Genomic DNA, 24,717 nt, shown 5'->3' on the forward strand with positions numbered 1-24,717 from the left:
AATCGTCCAGCATTTATAAATTATCATGTCAACATGGGCCACATACAGTAGACTGTAAAAACAAAAAAACAACAAACTTTCAAAAGGGCACTTGCTTGGTCCAGAGGGCAACGGGCAGGTGCTATAGCACCACCTAGGGTCTATCTGTGCACGCCACTGCCCATGATGGTGTTTAAGTTGGCAGATGGGGTAGAGAGCTGGTTGGCAGAGAAGGATCTGAGAGTTCGGAAGGTGTGTAGATGTGAATAAGTTCAGAGAGATATGATGGTGCCAGGTTGTGAAGGATCTTGTAAGTGAGGAGTAGAATCTTAAAGTCAATGCGGGATTTGATAGGGAGCCAATGAAGTTGCTGCAGGGAAGGAGTGATGTGTTCAATAGAGGGAGTTCTGGTTATGATACGAGCGGCTACGTTCTGTACCAGCTGGAGTTTGTGAAGAGATTTCCGTGGAAGACCAAAGAGGAGAGAGTTACAGTAGTCCAGACGGGATGTGATCAGGGTGTTTACCAGGATAGCGGTGCAGGTTGGTGAAAGTGATGGACGGAGACGATTGATGTTACGTAGATGGAAGTATGCAGTCCGAGTAACGTTATTGATTTTGGCTTCGAAGGATAATGTGCTGTCCAGGATGACACCCAGGCTCTTTACCTGAGGGGATGTAGGAACAGTGGAATTGTCGATGGACATGGAGAAAGTGTTGAGTGTTGCTAAGGTTGATCTGGTACCGATGAGGAGGACCTCAGTTTTTTCACCTTTGAGTTTAAGAAAGTTGAGTGAGAGCCAGGATTTCATTTCCAGTAAGCAGTCCGATAGGGCGATGGGTGGCAGAGTGGAAGAAGGCTTAGTGGAAAGATAGAGTTGGGTATCATCAGCGTAACAGTGGAATTGTATGTCAAATTTCCTGAGAATGTGACCAAGAGGCAGAAGATAAATAATGAACAGGAGGGGGCCAAGGACAGAGCCCTGGGGAACACCACAAGAGACTGGAGAGGAGCCGGATCTCAGGTTCTTGAATTGAACAAACTGTGTGCATCCAGAGAGATATGATCTGAATCAAGCCAGGGGGATGTCAGTGATTCCAATGGAGGATAACCTGTCCAGGAGGATGTCATGGGAAACGGTGTCGAAAGCTGCGCTCAGGTCGAGGAGAATCAGAATGGAGAGAAGTCCAGAGTCAGATGCCATCAGGAGGTCATTGGTGATTTTCACTAGGGCTGTCTCGGTGCTGTGGAGGGGACAGAAGCCAGACTGAAATTGTTCATAGAGATTGTTGTCAGACAGATGGGTGTGGACCTGAGCTGCAACAGTTCTTTCTAGTATTTTGGAGAGAAATGGCAGGTTTGAGATGGGATGGAAATTGTTCAAATCATTCGTATCGGCGTCAGGTTTCTTGAGTGTTGGTTTTATTGCAGCTGTCTTTAGTGATGATGGAACAACACCAGTAGTCAGTGAGGAATGAATGATGTCAGTTATTAACGAGGACAGGGCAGGTAGGAAGATTTTTACCAGGTGGGTAGGTAGGGGGTCTAACTGGCAGGTACATGACTTGGATTTATGAATGACACCAGTTATTTCGGAGACAGTTGGCAGTATGAAGCTGGCGAGTGGAGAGGTGAAGGAAGATGTAGGCCAAGAGTGCAGAGAGGATGCAGAGTTATTTGTAGCAGTCAGTGTCTGGTGGATATTTTCAATTTTGGCATTGAAGAAGGTCATGAAGGTATCACACTGTGTAACTGTGAGTAAGTGAGGTGGTAGAGTGTCAGGAGGTTTCAGAATATTATTACGAGTTGAGAATAAGGCTCTAGTGTTCCCATCAGCTGTCCTGATTAAGATTGAGTAGTATGTGGTCTTGGCTGAAGAAAGATCATCCTTGTATTGAAGTATGTGATTATAATACATTTCTTTGTGAACTGCAAGGCCGATTTTTACATAGAGGCGCTCCAAACGACAGCCTTTAGTTTTGAGCTGGCGTATCATATATATCATGTAATAATAACTTAACTGCATTCACTGATAACTGTAAAACAATAATAAGAATGTTATATGATTTATATCATAAGAACCTAACTACTGATCTGCACTGATTTGTAATGTTAATCACATCTGGACTTACCGAGCCTTTCTGCAGTTCCTCACAGCTGGGATCAGTCTCCATCGTCCCTCTTCTGATGTTTTGTACTTCTTCAGGTCCAACTCATCCAGAACCTCCTCTGACATCTGCAGCATGTAGGCCAGAGCTGAGCACTGGATCTCAGAGAGTTTCTTCTTTGATCTGTTCTCTGACTTCAGGAACTCTTGGATCTCCTGATGTACTGAGCGGTCGTTCATCTCCATCAGACAGTGGAAGATGTTGATACTTCTGTCAGGAGAGATATCTTTCCTGTTCATTTCCTTCAGGTTGTTGATGACTCTCTGGATGGTTTCTGGACTGTGCTTTGTCTGACCCAGCAGGCTTCCCAAGAGACTCTGGTTGGACTCCAGAGAGAGGCCATGAAGGAAACGGACGAACAGGTCCAGGTGGCCATTTTTACTGTTCAGAGATTTCAGCATGGCTCTCCTCAGGAAGACATCCAGAGATGCGTAACTGTGTTTTTTCCCCAGGAAGACCCCCAGTACCTCTGTGTTCCTGTTGATGTAACAGTGGTACATGTAGACTGCAGCCAGAAACTCCTGAACACTCAGATGAACAAAGCTGTAGACTGTTTTCTGGAAGATCACACTCTCTCTTTTGAATATCTGTGTACAAACTCCTGATAACACCAAGGCCTCTGTGACATCAAGACCACACTGCTCCAGGTCTTCTTGGTAGAACATGATGTTTCCTTTCTCCAGCTGTTCAAACGCCAGCCTCCCCAGCTTCAGAAGAAGTTCCCCGTCAGCCTTCGTCAGCTCCTGTGGAATCGTCTCATGTCTCTCATCATACTTGTTCTTCTTCCTCTTTGTCTGAACCAACAGGAAGTGTGAGTACATGTTAGTCAGGGTCTTGGGCAGCTCTCCTCTCTGGTCTGAAGTCAACATGTGGTCCAGAACTGTAGCAGTGATCCAGCAGAAGACTGGGATGAGACACATGATGTGGAGGCTCCTGGATGTCTTGATGTGTGAGATGACTCTGTTGGACTGCTCTTCATCACTGAATCTCCTCCTGAAGTACTCCTCCTTCTGGGCGTCAGTGAAGCCTCGTACTTCTGTTACCCTGTCCACACATGAAGGAGGGATCTGATTGGCTGCTGCAGGTCGGGTAGTTATCCATATGAGAGCCGATGGAAGCAGCTTCCCCTTGATGAGGTTTGTCAACAGCACGCTGACTGATGACTTCTGTGTGACATTAGACACAACCTCACTGTTGTTGAAATCCAGTGAAAGTCTGCTTTCATCCAGGCCGTCAAAGATGAACAAAACTTTACAGACAGCGAGCTTCTCTGGAATGAGCTTCTGTAATGTTGGATAGAAAACATGGATCAGCATGAGCAGACTGTACTGCTCATCTTTGATCAGGTTCAGCGCCCTGAACGAGAACAGAATCAGAAGACTGATATCTTGGTTTTCAGAGCGCTGTGCCCAGTCCAGAGTGAACTTCAACACTGAGAAGGTTTTTCCAACACCAGCGACGCCGTTCATCAGAACCACTCTGATGTGTTTCTGTTGGTCAGGTAAGACTTTAAAGATGTCCTGACACTTGATTGGAGCATCATGGAGGGTCTTCATCTTGGAAGCTGTTTCAAGCTGCCACACCTCATGTTGGGTATTAACCTCTTCACTCTGTCCCTCTGTGATGTAGACCTCAGTGAAGATGCTGATGAGGAGGATTTCACTTCCTGCTTCATCAGTTCCTTGAGTCACACATTCACATGTGCTGCTCAGACTGATCTGATGTTCATCTAAAACCTCCTGCAGACCACTTTCTGCTGAAAGAAAAGAAAAAAGGTAGAATTAAACAGAAATCAGTGTGACTGTTAATGTTCAGTAGGATAGAGGAGGTAGATTCCTGTCCTGTTTCAGAGATGATGACATCAGCAGACAGATCTTCAGTCTTACTTTGTAGAGTGCTGGTCTGACTGTCTGTCTGCAGTCCAGGTCTGGTTCTGGATCTTTCTGCACATTGGGGACAGGAGGAGTCTCCTGATGAAGCAGACTGGTCCCAGTATGAGGTGATGCACTGTCTGCAGAACCAATGTCCACAGCTGGTAGAGACTGGATCCTTCAGGACTTCCTGATACAAAGAACAGCAGGACAGCTGCTCCTCCACAGAAACATCCCTCCTCTTCCTCTCTCTGTGGACATGAACACATTCTTTATGACACATGACATTAGTGGAGGCCAACCGACAGCTCACAAGCTGCATTCAGCTCTTCCCCCACAAACGGACCAGACTGTCGATATCTGGTCAGTTACACATTTTTTGTTCTTCAGGCTCTGAGATTCAGCCACATTCAGTTTGAAATAACACAATGGAAACAGTCTCTTACTTTGTGTCCGAGGGAACAGGTTCATTACTGAATTCTGGCGGATGATGATTAGACCAATCACTCTTCATAGACAGACAGCTGGCTATTACAGACTCTGCTCCGTCCTCCTCTTCCTCCTCTTCCTTCATCTTCTGGAGTCTGAGAGGTAAACCAGTAACACTGGAGACACACACACATACATAGTATAATAAATCCAGTCCTGCCTCTCAACTTAGTAACGTCTCATTAGTTAACAGGCCAGTTAACACTCCTCCCTGTGTCTCCTTAAAATGTACTCAGTTGTTGTCTCTATTCTTTGAAATAAAACATCACTGATTCATAAACTTGAAATGTATCAAAAATTATTGATTTATTCATTATTAATGAATGTGTCCCTTTGGAGGGTGGTGCCCTGATTAAGGAGTACTTATTAATAAACAGCACAATTCGCTTCATGGTCTTGTATTTGGGTTTTGCCCAGCTCAGCCAGCTTTTGTTTTTTTCCAGTACATCCCAGAATAAAGACCCCTTTCTTCAGCCCTGCTTTTGCTTCTGGTCTCTCTATTTGGGTCCACATGCTCCGCTACTGTGACAGTAACATGTCAGATCAGTACTATTTAGTTGATCTTAACAGATGATTGTGTTAATATTTCAGTTTGAAGTTTTATTTGCATCTACAGCTGAAAACAGATGTGAGTCAAGATGTTTTAACTTCATGTAGAAACACTAGATTTATCTCCTGTAGAGTTTGATGCATGCATGTATTCTGACTATCATTTACAGACTAAACACATCAGCTGCCACTTTATATGTAGATGGCTGAACCTGCAGCAGAAGAACTTCAGATGCTCAATAATAACTGATGGAGACGACTGTAGTAGAGTGTGTGTTGTCAGTCAGTGGTGTTTGGTTTTAAAATACATATTTAACCACTGAATCATCGTCAGGTCAGTTTACTTAGTTTTCTTACTTTGTGTCTGAGGGTTCAGGTTCATTACTGAATTCTGGAGGATGATGATTAGACCAGTCACTCTTCATAGACAGACAGCTGGATATTAGAGACTCTGCTCCGTCCTCCTCTTCCTCCTCTTCCTTCATCTTCTGGAGTCTGAGAGGTAAACCAGTAACACTGGAGACACACACACATACATAGTATAATAAATCCAGTCCTGCCTCTCAACTTAGTAACGTCTCATTAGTTAACAGGCCAGTTAACACTCCTCCCTGTGTCTCCTTAAAATGTACTCAGTTGTTGTCTCTATTCTTTGAAATAAAACATCACTGATTCATAAACTTGAAATGTATCAAAAATTATTGATTTATTCATTATTAATGAATGTGTCCCTTTGGAGGGTGGTGCCCTGATTAAGGAGTACTTATTAATAAACAGCACAATTCGCTTCATGGTCTTGTATTTGGGTTTTGCCCAGCTCAGCCAGCTTTTGTTTTTTTCCAGTACATCCCAGAATAAAGACCCTTTTCTTCAGCCCTGCTTTTGCTTCTGGTCTCTCTATTTGGGTCCACATGCTCTGCTACTGTGACAGTAACATGTCAGATCAGTACTATTTAGTTGATCTTAACAGATGATTGTGTTAATATTTCAGTTTGAAGTTTTATTTGCATCTACAGCTGAAAACAGATGTGAGTCAAGATGTTTTAACTTCATGTAGAAACACTATATTTATCTCCTGTAGAGTTTGATGCATGCATGTATTCTGACTATCATTTACAGACTAAACACATCAGCTGCCACTTTATATGTAGATGGCTGAACCTGCAGCAGAAGATCTTCAGATGCTCAATAATAACTGATGGAGACGACTGTAGTAGAGTGTGTGTTGTCAGTCAGTGGTGTTTGGTTTTAAAATACATATTTAACCACTGAATCATCGTCAGGTCAGTTTACTTAGTTTTCTTACTTTGTGTCTGAGGGTTCAGGTTCATTACTGAATTCTGGAGGATGATGATTAGACCAGTCACTCTTCATAGACAGACAGCTGGATATTAGAGACTCTGCTCCGTCGTCCTCTTCCTCCTCTTCATTCATCTTCTGGAGTCTGACAGATAAACCAGTAACACTGGAGACACACACACATACACAGTATAATAAATCCAGTCCTGCCTCTCAGCTAAGTACAGACAGTACAGTCTTGCCTGTGTCTGGGACAATTTAATCTCAGAAGCCATTATATTTTCAGTCAATCTTTCAAATGTGAATTCATAAAACAGGAACTGGTTGTGTAGGATCACTAAAATTAACATCAGTCTCTGATATATATGTCACCCTCCCTCACTCTGGCTGGGCAGAGAGCCTTTCCCCCTCTCGTCGGTTAGCTCCCTCCTCCCTTTCTGTCCTGTCCCACCTTTTCTCCTGTGTAACAGGCCTGAGCTTGTTGATTGGCTGCAGCTGGATCTCTCCTCTCTGACGCATTTCATTTTTAGGTTTTAACTTTGTCTTAAAACTACCTCCATTACAGTGTGGTGTAACAGGTCAAACCACTTTAACTACAACCATGTTTGTTTTCTGTTCTTCACAAAAATAAACTTTAACTCTGGTTTCAATCCAACAAACAGACATCAGATAAACATCTGTGGGCTTCTTAAATGTGACTTCTCTCTATTTAGAGAGCAGCAGTAAGTCACATTACATCGCTGTGAAGACGCAGAAACCAGGAAATGAAAAACAGTAAACTACATTTGAAGACTCAAACACTGATTTAATATTTTTCTGACTGTTTAATCAATCAAACAATTAAAAAAAACAACAACAACAGATTGATCAATAATGACAGTAATCATGATCTGCAGTCCTGATATTAACACTCACCTGCCTCAGACTTGTTCTTTTCCTCCTTCTGCTCTGCAGACTTTAAAATGGAATTTTCTGAATACTTTCACTTCAGGTGCTCCTACCTGCCCCTACCTGTGTGCTCCTCCCTCTTCTAACTGCATACTTTGAAATTCACTTCTTTGCATTGCAATACGTCACCTAATGTACAGCATGTAGTATGTAGACCAGGATCAATATGACATTATTCTGAGAATGAATGAGTAAATAATAAAATAAATAAACAAGGTATTGTGTTAAGCAATCTGGTTTTTATTAGGAAATCTATTACTCCTCTCTTTGTTTCTCACACCTTATCTCCATGTGTTCTTAAAATTCCTTTCAAGTCCCATCCTGTCCCATCCCAACCTTGTGTAAAACCCACTGAGTTCAAAATTGACCAACCAGTGTGTGAGGAAATAGGCAAAAGACAGAATATACTTTGTTGCCAAAAAAAAAGCGCAACAATTTATTTTTTATAAATTCTGATGAATGAAAAAGGCTAAAACAAAGCCAAAGCCAGTGGAGTCAAGAGTCAGTTGGTAGGGGAGAATAAAGGTGTGTGTGACTGGATGTGCTCAGCTTGTCTTCCTGATGTGTGGCAATTGGTCAATTAAAAAATATGAATAAAATTCTGTTTTTCTGCACTTTTGCAGCGATAACTCTCAAGATGTTCTTATTGAGACTTTTTGTGAGGTTTCCTGACACAAGTTCTGAAACTGGAGTGGTGGTAAGGTTATTTATTTATTTAAATTGTTAAAAAAATGACGAAAAGATATATTTAAAAAATAAGCCTTGAGGCACATGGGTGATGTTAGTCTGTATGTAATACATTTGGTTTGACATCATTCACTCAAATGGTTGAAGCGCATAATAGGTTTGTATTTTGAATTTCAAATGAATGTTGAATATTAAACTAACTTAATGTCGCTTGAAAATCTGTACCTTTAGGATAGTTTTAACCTCTCATGATCCGCGCACCAATGTGGACAGGATCTTCTATGATTGGGCAGGCCATTTTCCAAGAGAACTGATTGGTCAGGAGGTGGTGCTTTTATACTCGTTGATCTCTTATCCAGAACATCACCTGCTCCGGAGCATGTTAGCCGTTCAGCATAAGTTACCATGGTGATTTACCCCGGTAAGAAGTGAACCAGCGTCGTAGTATGGAAAACCCAGGGTTAACCATGAAGTTACCTCGATAAGAGAAAATCCAGTTTCGTAGTACAGGCCTCTGCACACCAGAGGATACAAAGAGAATGACTGCTCTAGTGTGTGTGTTGCTGGCCAAGTATCTGCAGGTTGGAATTTTCCATATTTGGGGTCAAGCATGGACCTTGATCTCACAGTAAAGGTCACACTATCAAAGTGACTCCTGCATTCCCTAAAACAACCACAGACAGCTGCCTTCACCATCTCAAGGAGAGAGACAGTATGTCTTTCTGCCAAGATGATAGTGTGGCCTTTACTGTGACGTCAAGGTCCATGCTTGACCCCAAATATGGAAAATTCCCTAACAATCACCCAGAGCACACCTGTATCCTATCAGGCCATCAGCATGCACTTACTCCATACTACAAGTGAAAACCACACCCACAGGACACAGACACTCAGACAGTGATACAGCCAAGCCGATACAGGTCTACCCTGTTGCACTTGTCCAGCCTGTCTCATCCTTTGTTGCAGCCTTACCCTTTCTTCATTATGTTTGTCATAATGCATTATTACATGTTCTACATTTTCAGCTTTACAGTACATGCATACTTCTACTGGATGTCATGCATGCTTACTTTCCCCAATAGAAACATAGCCCTATTTGAACCAGTGTAGTCAGACTTTAATCTGGATATGTCTACTTCCTCCCTTCTATTTCTCCCTTTAAAACTCTGTGTTGTCTTTTGTATAATATTATGTTCTCCCCTTACTGTCCTCAACTTATTTTCTGCCATACTTTCAATACTTTTTCAAAATTAGTGCTTTACCTTCACCTTTTCCAAATGATATGTTGATTACTTGTGTCATGTTTAGTGATCTTTTAGCCACCCTTTCTGCAAATTCATTACCTTTCTGTGGAGGTGGGTGTAGTTTGGGCAGTCAGCTGTAGGAGAGAGAGGATGGGCAGAGCTGGCTCAGCAGGAGCAGCAGCAGGTGAGTTGTTTAGCTCAGCTGGGGTGATCCATGTTCAATACAATATGTGCAAGATTGTATTTGCCTACTTCTATCCCCAATTTTTTAATTCTAAATAAATATTGAAACATTTCTAACAATAGCTCTTCCCTGGTTGATTTCATAGTCTGTAAACTTAAAAAGTACTGTATACACACTATTGTGGAGTGTATACTCCTGTTACAGCCTTTTGGGTAATGATTAATTATGTGCAAACAGTTATAACAATAATTTCTAATATACTGGTTTACAGTGTCCCATTTCTCTTCCTACCCAATCTTTCCTGATATTTAGATACACTTTAGTTATAAGAAATAACCATGAAGGAACATTAATTTATTGGATTGGATTAATGTCACATTCTTCTGATTCATCTTTTATCTTCTATACAATCTTCAATCTCCCTTAAATGTGTTATATTCCCAGCATTCATTTAGTACCCTTATTACTGAGGTATTTTCCTCTCCAAATCCTCTAAGCCGAATCCAGCGAATCAGCACAGCATTTCTTGGAGTTGTTCTGATGGCACCAATATCAAGTCTATATCAATATATCATTTCTGCATAGATGAGACTTGGCTGCTGCCCCATAAATAAAACATCCATAGTCAATTGTTGATCTTATTCATGTCCTCTTAGTACCTCCATATCTGCTCCCCAATTATCCAGATATAACTCTTTAATTATGTTTTGTTTCAAATTTCATGTATATCTTTCATCTAGCCTTATCCCCAGATATTTAAATTCCTTTACTTTACTTCCATTGGTTGGACATCACCTATCTTTCTCTTCCTACTGAATTTAGGCAAGGCAAGGCAGCTTTATTTATATAGCGCATTTCAAACCCAGGGGCAACTCAATGTTCTTTACATAAAACAAACATTAAACAGCAAGAATTGGAAACAAAAAACATAAAAACATGCAATTTGAAAAATAAAAATAAAAATAAAACCCAATAATAGTAAAAACATGGAAACATTAAAACATACACTAATAAAAAATAAAAAATAAAAACAAAGTACAGAAAAATAGAGAGAAAAATAAAATAAAAAGTAGACTAGAATAGAGCATAAAATAGGTTGCAGCATTAAATAATGATTCGCTTTAAAATCATTAAAAGGAAATACATTGCAAATCAAAGTAAGTATAACAAGACTTACTAGTTGAAAGTTTCAATTCCCGGTTATATGACTATTGTTTCACCTTTATTATAGCCAACTGCCTCATGTCTCTCTCTTGGATATAGCCCCATCATTCACATATAATGATGAACAAACCTTTCTGTCTGGACTCATAAAAATTAAAGTCCAACTGATATGGAATTTTTTACCTATATCAATTTTAGAATGGAAAACTCACTGATAACCGATATGGTGGCCGTTAAAATGAATTTTTGAGCTGGAATGAAAATAAACCTTCTCTATGTAGATTGTTCACTGATATGAGGCTGCTTTATTAATCAAGAAGCCTAACTAATGAAGTATATTTAATATTGTTATCAATTCTAGAAATTAACACTTACAAAATAGAGAATAAATAAAAATAAAATAGCAAAATAAACATCAGTACTGTACCGTATCAGTATTATTTCAATTAATTCAAACTCCAATCAGAAATGTTTTTTTCTTCTTGTTATCAATTAATATCATTATCACTATTTCACAGTTCATGTATAACTATAACTCAAAAGCAGAGTGAAGAGATGACGAGCAGCAGTAACGTCAATCTGTTACACATGTTCAGGGGAAACTTTCAAAAATAGAAAAACAGATGTTGAAAAGGAGACATGATCACTGTGTATTTTGTATATGTGTAAATGAATAAACAAACAAACAAACAAACAAAGTGAACTGTGAAAGCGTTTGGTGTGAATACTTAGCTTGGTGTAATACATTAGCTTCCGCTCAGCTGTCAAGGTATGAAAGTAGCTACGTGGTTAGCTTCCTGTGGATAACGGCTAATGTCGCTAACGAGTATGATGAACTGCTGTCAGTGAGAGATGGGGACATTGTTTATTTACTTTCTAGCATTGAGTCCCATCAGCTAGGTCACCACTTAGTATGAAATCAACAGTAAACAAACTCACTCAGTCCACCACCCACCGTCTGCTGAGCTGCGGAGAGCTTCTTTGTTGTTTAACATAGTGCATGTGTTGCACTACTGCCACCTGGTGGAATTAAATTGCTCCTACAACTGGATTTTTAAGTTTTGCACATGCATGTTACTCAAATGTATGAACAAGTATAGGCCTATGTGATTGTTATTTTTTCTTTTGGTTTTGTATAAATGTTACCAGAAAATGTCTTGATATATATTTTAATGTTTAAATAAATAACACAGTGATAAAACAACTCCTCAATCATTTGAAATCATGTTTTATTGGATTTTAAGATGTGCCAAATACAAATAATGAATTGAACTTCGCTGACTCAGTGAGCTTGATATTATTTGCATAGATAGAAGTTCACTTCACATTTCACAACATCATAGGATCTTTGTCAAAAATATATTTATATTAACCATTATTCCATATACATTTAAAATTCTCTCTCTATATAAAAAAATGGTATTAATTACATTCAAATACATGTTATCATTATCCATCCAATCAGTGCTTTAAGCGGGCTGGTACGCATAGGTAAGCAGTACCACCACGTCTACATTTTAACCCCTCGCATACCGGGACTGCGATTAATTATGACACTTAAAAAAAAGAGCGAGAATCGACACAGAGTTGGATGATGACTCAACTCTCTGACAGTCAGATTCTACCACAGCAGTAAATACAGGTACAGGCCTATACAGGTGCACAGGACAGTGTTTTAAAATACATTTTAGTTGGAAAATATAACGAGATGTTGGACGATTAATATAAACATTATTTACTGTAAACGTTTGATCACAGAAATCTGAAGCCAATACAAAATGGAAAAAGTGCTTACATCTACTAAACAATATTATCATTTATACTTTGATTCAAGTTCCCTTTAAATGTATGTGTGAAGTGTGGCGTCCATGATTTCAGGATGGAAGTAGTTTGTTTAATAAATTAATTTTGTGAAAATCGTCATTGTCTTGCTTTCTTTTATTTACTATAGAAATTCAGAATGTGTTATTGATGATTAGCCGATACCGACCGCCTGACTCATATGCCAACAGGTGAATATGGGGAGCACCGGCAGTTACAGTATATTTTCCCACTTAAAGCACTGCATCCAATGATGAGGTTATGGATTAAGAAATCTTATTCCAGGCACTTGTTTTGATATGTAGAAATGACAAACCTATGATATTCAACATGATTGCACATTTAGCCAAATTCTCTCTACATTCAAAATATCAGTTTACAGCCTTAGATTCTTGTTCATCAGCATTAGCATCAGGTACGTTCAGGCGGGCAGCTGCTTCTTTTTTTCCACTCTGGACTTCAGCTTCAGGTTTGACAATGTCAGCATCAGGTATGTTCAGGTAGAAGGTGTCTCCGTTTTTTTCCACTCTGGACACAAAAGAGGAGAAACATGAACCTACAATTCACTGAGACTGATGTGGTTATGAATATAAAACAGAGGGAAACAACAATGTAAAGAGGAGATGGTCTATACATGTGATTCTGATACTGGTGGGTGGCAGACAACTGGTAAAAAATAAACAATATTTAATGTGCATCTGATGTTGGACCTGAATTGTTTTAACAGGCATGCGTCAGAGATGTGCACAGTCTAGTGCTGTAGTCATGGTAACCATTATTTGATTGACGTTCACTTTAAGTTTGTGTTGATGTTCGAGAACAAGATGGCAAAGCGCAAATATGACCCATCTTACTTCTTGATCTTGGGTTCAGAAGTATTGCGATTTCTCTTGAAGATGCAGTAACCCATCAGGAGGAAGAAGAGGAAGAGGAGGATGAGGAGGATGGGGATGATGATTGGCCATTGTCCTGTTGTATCTAACCGATTTAGAAGAAACAACAGAGAGAAATGAGAAAGGAAAAAGTGTGATATCAAACATGAGCTGCAGCCACAACTGTAAAGATTACAGCGTGGAACTGAGAGTTGTTGGTTTTTTTAGCCTCACTGGTGTGACTGCTTACCTGGGTTGATTGCTGGCGATTCAGTAGCACTCTGAACTGTGGCTGAAAGAAAGAAAAGAGTGAGTATCGTTAAGATGTCTCACTCTGTCAAAGTAATCCTTCACTGATGACAAACTGAGATCTAAAAGACACTTACCATCACCAAGAAGCCAGGGACACTCTGCAGGAAACATAAAACAGATAGAAACACCTTTAATATTTTTAAAGTGTTTTTAAATCATGTTAATTTTCCTTGTCTTTATTATAATCATTATAATTTTATTATCTTTGTTTTATGGTAATTAGGATTCTTTGCCTTTATTTTATGCCTTGTGCTGCATTTAATTCATGAATTGTACTACAGAAATAAAAGGTTTTTATTATTATTATAATTGAGAAAAACTTCACAGGCTTTGCGTGTTTAAGACATATTGAATTGACTTCATTAACTGCTGGTTTTTCATCATTGGTATGAAAACCAGCGATGGAAAGTTATTAAGTACATTTATTTAAGTACAGTTTTGAGGTACTTGTACTTTACTTGAGTTTAGGGATGTACCGATCTGATATTAATATCAGATACTGACCCTGATATTGACTTCAATAGCTGCTTCTGCTGCTTCTCGTCCCGTTGCTCTCCTCTGCTCTCAGATAGTCTGTTCAATGCAGGAATATTACTACTTTATTCCTCCTCACTGTTCTGCATAAAAGGTCCGGACACTGAATGGAGGACAGAGTTGCTCCGTCAGTAAGCGGCTACAGGACGCTGTTGTGTTAGCTGTGGTCGAGCGAGCTAGAGAGTGAATGAAGAGAGGGAGCGCTGACAGTAAGAAAGCCGGTGAATCAGATCAATAAAACGTTATTTTCTGATTGTTTCACAGCGGTTACGTTCAACAGCACTAATAAACTTCCCCACATACCTCCACTCAACCCTGCAGCTCAGCCTCAAACCTCTGAATGTGAAACACACAGCAGCAGCTTTATGTGTGAGATCTTCTTTTATGGCTATAATAATAATAATAATAATAATAATGCTTTTATTTAAAGGCGCCTTTCAGAGCACTCAAGGACACCTTACAAGGCTCATAAAACAAGACAACAGTACATCAAACAATATAAATCAGGTAACATTTAGTGCAAAGATAAAGAAATAAGTATGAATTTGACTATAAAGTGCATCAGTACAACAAATAAACAAGAACGTGATGTATAGTTAGTTTGAGACAGAGTATGCCACTCTGAATAAGTGCGTTTTCAGGCGGGATTTAAAGGTGGAGACAGAGTCCGAAGTGCAAATGTCTGGTGGGAGAGAGTTCCAAAGGCGGGGGGCAGATCTATGATGCTATGATGATGATTTCTGTATTAAAGAGTTTCAACTGGTGGAGCTGAGTCCTCAGTGTGTGCTGCTCACACAGAGACAGTGAACCAGGTGAAAACTATCAGCCGATACACAAATCCCTGGGATCGTCGGTATCGGTCCATCCTTATTTGAGTTTAGGAGTGTGTGATAAATGATGATTTATGATGATCTATGATGATATCTTCATCATTGTTGTTTTAACGATGTGCGAGCTGATGTTAGACTACATTCTTCACTTAAAAATTGAAACATAAATGTCAGTATTTACACATTTTGCAAGAATTTTCATGTCCTGTCTTTCTACTTTTTTTAAATCTCTGCTGCTCAGATGTTGGCTTCTTGTCTTACCGCTCTTTATGATTTCTATCTGTCGACCTGAAGCCTCCATCACCAGCTTCACAGCCTGCATCAGGTGACCACACACAGCGTATACACCCTGCCGCACACACACCACACAGCTGGAGGCTGAAGGTGGAGAGGTGGAGGAGCAGAAAGGAAGTGAACCGTTGCTCATCCAGAGGTTATCATCGTCATTATTGTAGTCATACAGCACATCCACAACTCTGATGATTGGGTCAGTGGCACAATGACAACTAAGCATCTGCAGAGAGAGAGAGAGAGAGAGAGAGAGAGAGAGAGAGAGAGAGAGAGAGAGAGAGAGAGAGAGAGAGAGAGAGAGAGAGAGAGAGAGATTTTTAACATCCTTTAATAAAACAGAGGCATTTACAACTATCACATACAACTCCTACACATTCATGCCACATTGTTAAGTTTAGTATTATTTAGTGGTGTCATGATTCTCCAAATCCTCGATTCAATTTAATTTTCGATTTTAAGGTCATGATTCGAGTTTCTTTTTTTTGGTCCTTTTTGCACAGATGTCATTTTTAGACTAAATGGTCTTTATGGAATCGTGAGTGATACAATCTCCATCAGTTGTTTGCAATTTATCACACTGAGGTCTTAGTGTCAAATTTAAATCATTTAAATAAGTGTGAGCTTCATAGATGGGGCGTGCTTGAAGGACTGGATTTTCAAATTCCAAATCATCATTAATGTAATGTGCTGTGACGTTCATGTAGCTCTGTGTTGTTCTGGACTCCAGCAATCTGTTGGCAAGGCTTCTAAATCTGCAATGCTCAGACATCCAGTAAGATTTCCTTCACAGCATCGTACATGGAGGGCAACACCTTTGTGGTAAGATGCAACCTGCTTGGCTAATTAATAGCGTACTAATGGTCCAGGGTTGTCCACCTCAGATTAAAGGTTGTATGTTTGCTTGAGCAAGTTGAATTTTGTTAAAGTTTAGTTTAGTTTAGTTTGAGTTGCCTGTGTTAACAGTGTTGTTTTCATGGTTAAGTCTGCGTCTTCATGATGCCTGCAGAGATATCCTGCCATATCTGTCATGTTGCCTGTGGATGGGTATGCTACATGCACATAACATAGCTTACAGACTGTGGTTTTTTTGTCGACATGTGAATATTGTTGACATAATTCACGGGGAACGCAAAATATTCCCAAACTGGTGATTTCAGTGAAGCACGGGTTCATTTAATGTGTGGCCTATATCAGCGGTTGCCATGGTGTCTTTAAACTGGCTGCAGGTTCAAGTCAGAGGAGGTAATTATGTTGACTCGCTACACTTCAACACGTCTGTGTTTTTGTTTTGTTTTCTCTCTTCTTGCCTCGCCTGCCGGAAGTTACCCTGGCTGCTAAAAAAATGAATAAAAAGGTCGTCTCATTTCTCTAAAATCATATATTTTTGTCTCCTCTCTCGTCGAGTGGAAAATACGCTAGTGAAACACATAGAAACATGGAAGCACCAACAGCGTGGCTGCTAGTGCTAAACCAAACATAAAAAGTCGCCCGCCCCTTCAAACTTCTTGAACTTCTGATTGGATCTCTTCAAGTCGCCCCGCCCCTTTCTAACTTCTGATTGAATGTCGTCTCTGCCAAACATTTTCGTCTCATTCTTTCTGTTGGAAAGTGTCAAATACATTGATGTCTTCCTGCTTTAGTTATCGTCTCGTTTTCACACAAAAAGGGTCGTTGACGAAAACTATTGGTCAACAGAACTTACACTGATCGATATATTGTAAAAACTTGACATATCGCCCAGCCCTGTGTCAAACCTGATGCTTCTCCTCCTCAGTGCCGCAACTCCTGACTATAAACAGCCATCTCTGACAGCGACTGCAGCGCTGTTAAATGCAATTTAATCAATCAGAGGCTTCAGATTTAATTTAAATACTTTACTCACCTTGGGGTTTGCAGCTTTTGACGTGGTTGGTGGGATACTGACCAGTGTGTACAGCTCTTTGAGGGCGAGGAAGTGAAAAAGGACGTGCCGTAACGTGACGTCATGACGTCGTTGCGTCCAAGTCCATGAAGACAAAACGTGTAGTAAACAGGATATTACTACAACTGTAACCCTGGTGATACACAGTGCTACCATCTTGGATTTTGAGGGGCGCCCCCTAGTGACCATTGAGGGACTTACAAGGCGCCCCAAGAAATAATGAGGAATGTTTGAATTTCACCATTATTTCATAGACTAGAAATGATCCCCATGAGAGAGTTAATAATAATAATAAAAATAATAATAAATAATGTTGAGTTCATAGGTGTCCCTCTCTTCTCCTCAGAGGAGACGAGCAGCAGAGAGGAAACACCACTGCACTGCAGTTTCGATCTCACCAGTCGCCATATTCGCCACATTGCAACCAGCTTTCCAAAACTCGACTTTAAAAAAAATTATTCGTTTCACGCAGAAAACCACAAAATGTCCAAGTAGGAACAGCGATGGAGATAATTTGGATAGTTATGTTTCAGTTTATCCGTCTTCAAACTGAAGTTTCTTCAATAATCCGTCTAAAATGTCCCAAAGCAGCAGCAGGGTCGCTTCTCCACGTTAAACATCCAAACAGGCACAAACAAAATAATCCGCCCACTATTTGATCCAATCTGGAATAGTCACAGGAGCTGTTTTCATGTCAAATTTTCTAAAAAACTCCGTTCGGGTTATTCAGGCCTCTAGTGAACAAGCAGGAATAGGAGTATGAGTCATCTTCTTAGCAGATTAACTCCAGGCTAACAAGGGGAAGTCCAACTGCAACAGCTCTGTGTTTTTTAGGCGTCCTGCTTTCCGTCCGCGGGAGCGCGCACAGTCTGGTAAAGCTGGCATACACTACTATGCCTCTACAGCTGCTTTCATCTGGATCAAACATCCAGTACGAACAATACACTAACACTGTGTCCGCTGTTTATAGTGTAATCAGGCATGATATTAACGTGATTACAGTCAGTAATATTATTTTTATGTTTGTGTGTTTGTTATGTCTGATATCCTTGTTATATACTACAATTAACACGATTTATGTCTGGCTTATGTAACATGCAATAAAGAGATTTGGGACTGAAAGGGTGTTCTGCCTCAAAATGACTTCAAATCACTCACCACAATTATGATTTGAAGATTATACCATAACCTAGGGTGACCATATTTTGATTTCCAAAAAAGAGGACACTCAGCCCGGCCACGAGATAGCCTACTTAAATGATACTCGCAGTTTACTCAAAGATTCCTTATAATTTTAATATATTTAAAGTTTATATGTATAATAATATATAATATAATATCTCTCAAAGACAGAAATTCAGATAGGCTTCTCATAGGTTACTGAACTTTATTATGCCTCAATTGTAAAATATATATATATATATATATATAAATGTAAAATAAATGTAAAATCGCTGGAATAAAATAATGATAGAAATAATGTCTCTTCTGTGTTAGAAAAATCAACTTGTAAAATAATAGCTCTCTTTTCAAGTCTAAGTGGACAAATAAATAAATAAATAATATGAAATAATGTTCTAAATAATACCTCTTCTCTATTAGAAAAACCTGTAGCTGTGGTGGTGTATCACAGTATGAAATGCATTTACAGCATCCTCTGTTTTTCCGGGTTTCACAAAGAACTCAAGTCAACATTGCTGAACTACTCTCACCTCGCACTGCCTTTTTATGTTTCTCTGTGTCCATATGAGCATATTGTCCAGAAGATGGCGCTATTCTTCTATATTTCATAGGCTACTGGTGCACATTCACCACTTTAACAACTGTAATGGAAAAGGTCATCCTGGTGCCAAACCGAGTCGAGTTGAGCCGAGTCGTGCTAGAACTGTATAGTGGAAAAGCGCCAACTGTGCCAATGTCACAAAGACACAGCAGCATGCATGTTGTGGACAAAAAACACTTTCTCACTCTTTCCTTACTCGCACTTCTACACTCACCATATCTGCTAAGAAAAAGCCACATTAAAACATTGTTTCATTACAGAAATGTGCTTCAAATAATATCTACTAGTCGGCCTTCTCTCCCTTTCTTGTGATTTTGCTCTAATCAGGAAGACCTTGTATTTATAACAAAATGGAGGCTCCTTTTAGAAGTCTACCTCAGCCTTTCCATGTAAAAAACACAACAGACACACTGTTATGTTCCTCAAATGTGAGGCTGGTATTCACTGTAACAGTGTCATTCTGACCTCGAACATTGCAAAGACTCAGACAGTTATTTTTAAACTGAAAAAACAACAACTTTTCCCCAAATTCAACTTATATCAAAGACCATCTGATCTGTTTCTGTCTGTTTCTGTATCTCCTCGACCTCGAGTGGTTCTGACACTTTCATAAGAACCTTTAGGAATGTTTCTTTTCTCAGACAGACCTTATTTTTTGCATATAGTCACTGTGGTCTGTAATGGGAATTCTTATTATTCATCTTCTCTGATACAAATGAGTAACTATGTCATATGATTAGGTGTATGTGTGTTGTAGTGACTATGCCCTGTATTTTAGCACTACTGGAGGCTATGGATCTGAATAATCTGACGTGTACGCAGGTTTCCCATTTTATTACCTTTACATAACTTGACCATAAACAAAACAGAAAAACAGCCCATTGCCCTGAGCACAGTCAAAAAACGTTTCCTCATCATAGCACACACCTGGGCTTGATTGGCATCATCCCTTTAACTTTGCACAGCCGGCCTTTTACCATGCTCCCCCAGTGCTTGGGAGGAGCACTACCATTCATAGAAATCAAATATATGGCTCCTACATGTGTCATAATCTGCTGATCATGACACCACTTATGTTACATGAACTGCTGATTGAGTGAACATCATGTATGTTAAAATCTACTGACTAACCATTGCCCTGATTGTACAACACATTATGATGTGACTATTGTGCTTACATTGTTCTGATGGTAGAACAAGATCACCCTTTCAAAAGATAATGTATTGTATATTGTTAGAAAGCCCACATTGTTTTGAGTGATATTTACCTGTTTAGAGTCTGTTTGCATCGTAGGCTTCATTTGTCCTACGTTATTGACGCAGTTGAGTATTACAGACGTTCTTGAACGCACCACACCTGTGCAATTCTCCTTCTCCATGCAGTAGAGAGCTAACGTTTTTCCCTTGCCTTTTTGCATCATTCATCCTTATTTCCCTGATTTCCTGCTGTGTGTGAATGTTAAAGGACCACAGCTGTAATAAAGCAGATAACTCCGTACGTCCGTATCTGTGTTCTTTAAACTCACCATACTGTACCTTGCCACTTTAAACCAGTTCCTGGAGACCCCCAGTATCTCCTTTTTATATATAATCTAACAACTTCCTCTGCTCTGGCTCATTCATGCCATCTCACACTAGAGACAGCAAGGAGTCCGTCTGCAGACAACTGAATAAACTCTCAGAAAGACAACGAACGACTTTGTGCTTCTTAATATAAAATTGCCAGAACAGGTCTGAAGGCCCATTTTACATTTTAATTTGAGAATGTGATTTTAGTGGACTTTTGTATGTTGCTCTGTGTTTTTTGTGTTTTAATTTACCCATTTCATTTTGCTTTTTTAACACTGGCCTGGACTCTCCCAATGCTCCCAGACCGGACTCAGTCTAAAGACGTTTGGTTGTGTGGATCCTCATCAAACATTTTAATTCTAATTAGACAACATACAGAAGCTGTTTCACATCAATAACTGTGACCTTTTGGGTCTTATTATTTTGACAGACTTGTAACATATTGTCTGTTAACTTCAGAGACCTTCAGAGCAGCTGTGGCCCTTTGAGAGCTGGACCAGCTGTTACGATGCCGTCAGAGGAAACATCCTTTTTATCCAAACATGAACTTATGAATTATTTCATTTATGAAGATAATTTTTCCAAAAAATGTTGAGGAAATAACCAAAGCTCTTATTCATGGTGGTCAGGTCTGGCCTGCAGGCTGCTAGATTATACGATTTGATAAAATAGTAAAATCTGAATACCTCTTCAGTCACTACAAATCAGCCTGGCTTCAAAATGGATGTAGAAAAGTGAAAATACAGAACAAAAGGATCAATGTGCATCAACAGGTAATTGACCTATAAAGGTTGTAAATAAGAGCTCCATTAATCACCTTGTTATCTTGTGTAATTAAAAGCATGTTGGCTCTGGACACAAGATTAAACTTTTACTTTTAATTCAGTTTAAACACTTTTGCTGATAATAATAATCGCTTGGATTGAAAACAATAGAGAGTCTCGACTGTTGCATAATGTTTTATTTTATTAAAGCCACCAAATAGCAGGTTGACGTCAAGCAGCAACTTTAATTCATTGAGTCTTTACAGCACCGTGAAAACTGTATTGAAGACGTACAACAACAAACATTTCATAAATCTGTTTCCACAGCGCACATCAATATTACATGAATGAAAAACATCTTAATTAAACTACACAATGCTAAAAATCGTACACAAATGTTTCTGCATGTTATAAATATAAACAATCAAACATCAAACCTCGCTGCGTTCTCCAAGGAATGCAAACATGAGATACGAGTTTTTTTCTTCTATCATTAAACTGTCAAACTGTCAAATGCAATCGTCCCTTCATCAATCATAAAACGTGTGAATTCACCAAGACAAAGCTCCAGATTGTGCAAATTAAGCATAAAGTGCCAATAATAATCCAACAGGCCCGAGCGGAGTATTCATTCACCGCCGGCTGCCATGAAGGCCAAAAAGAAACCGCCTGTAGGACCAATTTCAATGGTACAGGGTATGTCAATTCACAGATATATAAGTCATATTACACGCATACAAAATTCAGAATATTTAAGATGTTACAACAAATTAATTACAGACATTATGCTCATAACCCATCCCATGTTATTATCAAAAATATCGAAACAGCACAAGTACAAATCTCAGTATGGTCCTTAACACTAATATTGTGCCTTGTAAAGTTCATAAAACCACCTTGAAAGTTACATCTACACACACTCACTGGATAAATCATTTCAAGGTGGAGATTCAATTCAAATTTGATGTATTAGGATAAATCCCACTTTGTTTATGAGGGGCTCCCAACATATATCACAATAACTAAAACACAACATAACATAGCGAGAGCCAAAGTAGCCATTAATAGATGTTCAGTGTGAGTGGATCACCAGATGCAGTAAACAGTACTGAAGGTATACATGCTGACAGATGTAAGGAGAGCAGTCCATCTAAAAGAAAGAGGACAGGGCATGCTTGAACATCCAAAGTGATGAAACTGGTTTAAATGAGTCCAATCTGTTTCGGCCTAAAACATAAAACGTCTTTAATTGTTTTCTCAGCAGGAGAAACAGAGTTCAGACTAGAGCTGAGCAGAGAAAACAACTCGATCCATTGATGTTAGAGAGGCCTATTGTTGTAAATAAGGAGGATCAGTTAATAGAAATTAATCAGATATAAATTGAAGCCAGTGAATACACATAAACACAATACTTTTAGTCGATTAGTTCATTATTGGTTTGGATCCAAACATGATATTTGTTATTTAGGGCTGTAATGAAGGACTGTATAAACGTGTTGCTCCCCAGGTATGTCTGGTAAAACACAGATGCTGACAACTCTTCTTTAATTTGACTGTTTAATGAAATGAAGCAACAGTACAGAACATGGTCATATCTGTGTGAGTGGTTCTGTCAAAGAAAAAAATAAAACATATTATCTAGCCCACATTAGGCAAACATATATTAACATGTGCACCTTTATACACTCATGTGATATACATACACATTTCTGTATAGTATATGCAATTTAACTAATTAGCATATAAACAGTGCACTCACTAACTTAAATACCGAACGAATATGTACAAACAACAACCATGTGCGTCTTAGTTAGCAAGTACAAGCGAGGTGTCATAATTATCAACTAATACAAATAAAAAACAGCGCTAGTGAACTAACAACGTGAATAATATGACTTGCCGGTCTCACGGACACAGGCACACAATTACGGTGAACCAATGAGTCTGACTGGCGGCCTCCGTTCTCTCTCTCTCTCCACTCTGCTCTCTGCTGCTCTCTTCACCATCACGTGCTCGCTCCAGATGAGCTGCGCGTGTCTGCCTTTCATCTCCGTCGCTGATTATCAGTAACAATCTACAGCCCTTTCGTACAATACGTGTTGACAAGAAAGTACAATATAGAACATCTCGTAAAGGATCTGAATACTTCACATATAAGTCATGAAAATACACATATTACTATCATAATGAATGAATTTTACTTTCACTTCTGTTTACGTGCTAGACGTCAAAGGCGGGTCTATAGGCTACTATACGTAGATAAAACTGCTGGCAATAGTTCCGTTCAGCTAGACACTGTGTAGCCGGCATTACGGTCACGCTCCTTAACCACCCCAACCATGAATTTGATGAAGACTCCTCGCCTCTCCCTCCTCCTCCTCTTCCTCGGTAAGTCTCTACTCAGCTCAGCGTCTCTTCCAGTTATGATTCATCATTGATTCACAGCTTTAGATGTGGTTGAAGAGTTACTGTAGAAATGTTAAATGTCACACAGAAAAAAAAGCAAAAACAAAAAGGCGTACTATTGGCGACTTTTTATTGTACGGAAGTGTATTGCTGCCACGCGAGAACCCCCCCCCCCTCGTTTACATAGCTATTATGTGTACTTCATGCTTGGATTGAGACATGGCGAGATCCTGCTGTTACTGAGCGAAGTGAGAGGGATTTTAAAATGCATGGGGCTGTATACGCAGGGTAAAACTAATTCATCCAGCTGTATACAGAAGGATGAATGAGTCCGACCCTCTTATGTTAGGTTTCATTCATTGATCTGACTGAGGAGCCACCGCAGTCCACAAGAACTAAAACACACATTAAGGAGCGTACAGGTTGTGGTGTGTACACACAGGCAGATCTCTCTCCTAACCCTTCATGGTAGGATGAAATGGCCAAAGCATGTTTTAACTGTAGATAGAGCCTCACTCTCTCCACACACCAGCAGAGGACCGGTTCATGACGCCTGGTATACGGAGAAAGTGTAGGAGGTGTACAGGCAGTCAACCTCTGCTTGAGACCAACTATGACTTTCGTACGACGGAGTATTAGGGCCAGGTAAAAAAAAATAAAGAAACTAGAAAAAAACTAGGAAAAAAACTGACAAAAAAGAGTCCGGCACAAGAAAAAAAAAAGAAAACAGGCAAAAAAAAGGAGAAAAAATCCAGCACAAGAAAAGAAAAGCAGAGCAAAAAAAAAAAAAAAAGAGAATGAAATCAACTTACTGCAGAGTATTGACCACAGACCACATGATCAAACCAAGTACAGCAACTGACTGCCATACGTTTCCGTAATATATATTGTATTTATATCAGGGGTGAAAATATGTGCGGTTTAAGTTGAAGTGACTTTACCATCCAAGAGGAAATCAGTCTCACTGTACATTCAGACTGGTCCTGCACGGCCACATGCAGCAGATAAAAACACAGTCAGCACCTCATATTT

At 39.5% G+C, this 24,717-nt stretch overlaps 2 protein-coding genes across 3 annotated transcripts; both read right to left on the bottom strand.

Annotated features, from left to right (window-relative positions):
- Positions 1–2,119: 2,119 nt before the first annotated feature.
- On the bottom strand, positions 2,120–3,895 carry LOC133985340 (protein NLRC3-like; the record flags this gene model as incomplete). Its single annotated transcript, XM_062424955.1, has 1 exon — positions 2,120–3,895. A coding segment is annotated over one exon (1,776 nt), but the record flags the coding sequence as incomplete, so codon positions are not given.
- A 7,907-nt stretch (positions 3,896–11,802) lies between these two features.
- LOC133985181 (uncharacterized) lies at positions 11,803–17,920 on the bottom strand. Of its 2 annotated transcripts, none has more exons than XM_062424777.1 (6): positions 17,125–17,920; positions 15,213–15,465; positions 13,662–13,685; positions 13,526–13,567; positions 13,261–13,381; positions 11,803–12,931 (listed from the first exon to the last, which is right to left on the bottom strand). In XM_062424777.1, the coding sequence occupies exons 1-6, from the start codon at positions 17,350–17,352 to the stop codon at positions 12,775–12,777; spliced, it is 825 nt and encodes a 274-aa protein (XP_062280761.1). In that variant the 5' UTR covers positions 17,353–17,920; the 3' UTR covers positions 11,803–12,774. The 2 variants fall into 2 exon arrangements, with proteins under 2 accessions (XP_062280761.1, XP_062280759.1); XM_062424775.1 differs by having other exon boundaries at positions 13,258–13,381.
- Positions 17,921–24,717: the final 6,797 nt, after the last annotated feature.

The sequence above is a fragment of the Scomber scombrus genome, chromosome 8, assembly GCF_963691925.1.
Source record: "Scomber scombrus chromosome 8, fScoSco1.1, whole genome shotgun sequence".
Taxonomy (NCBI): Eukaryota; Metazoa; Chordata; class Actinopteri; order Scombriformes; family Scombridae; genus Scomber; species Scomber scombrus.

Bases quoted from the DNA above. Each gene is read 5' to 3' on its own strand.
- LOC133985181 (XM_062424775.1), bottom strand. From the start codon at position 17,352: ATGGTCACTAGGGGGCGCCCCTCAAAATCCAAGATGGTAGCACTGTGT. The intron at 13,686-15,212 runs GTAAGACAAGAA...TGTTTCCTGCAG, and splicing joins GATAGAAATCATAAAGAGCG to AGTGTCCCTGGCTTCTTGGT. The intron at 13,382-13,525 runs GTAAGCAGTCAC...TAAATCGGTTAG, and splicing joins ATCGCCAGCAATCAACCCAG to ATACAACAGGACAATGGCCA.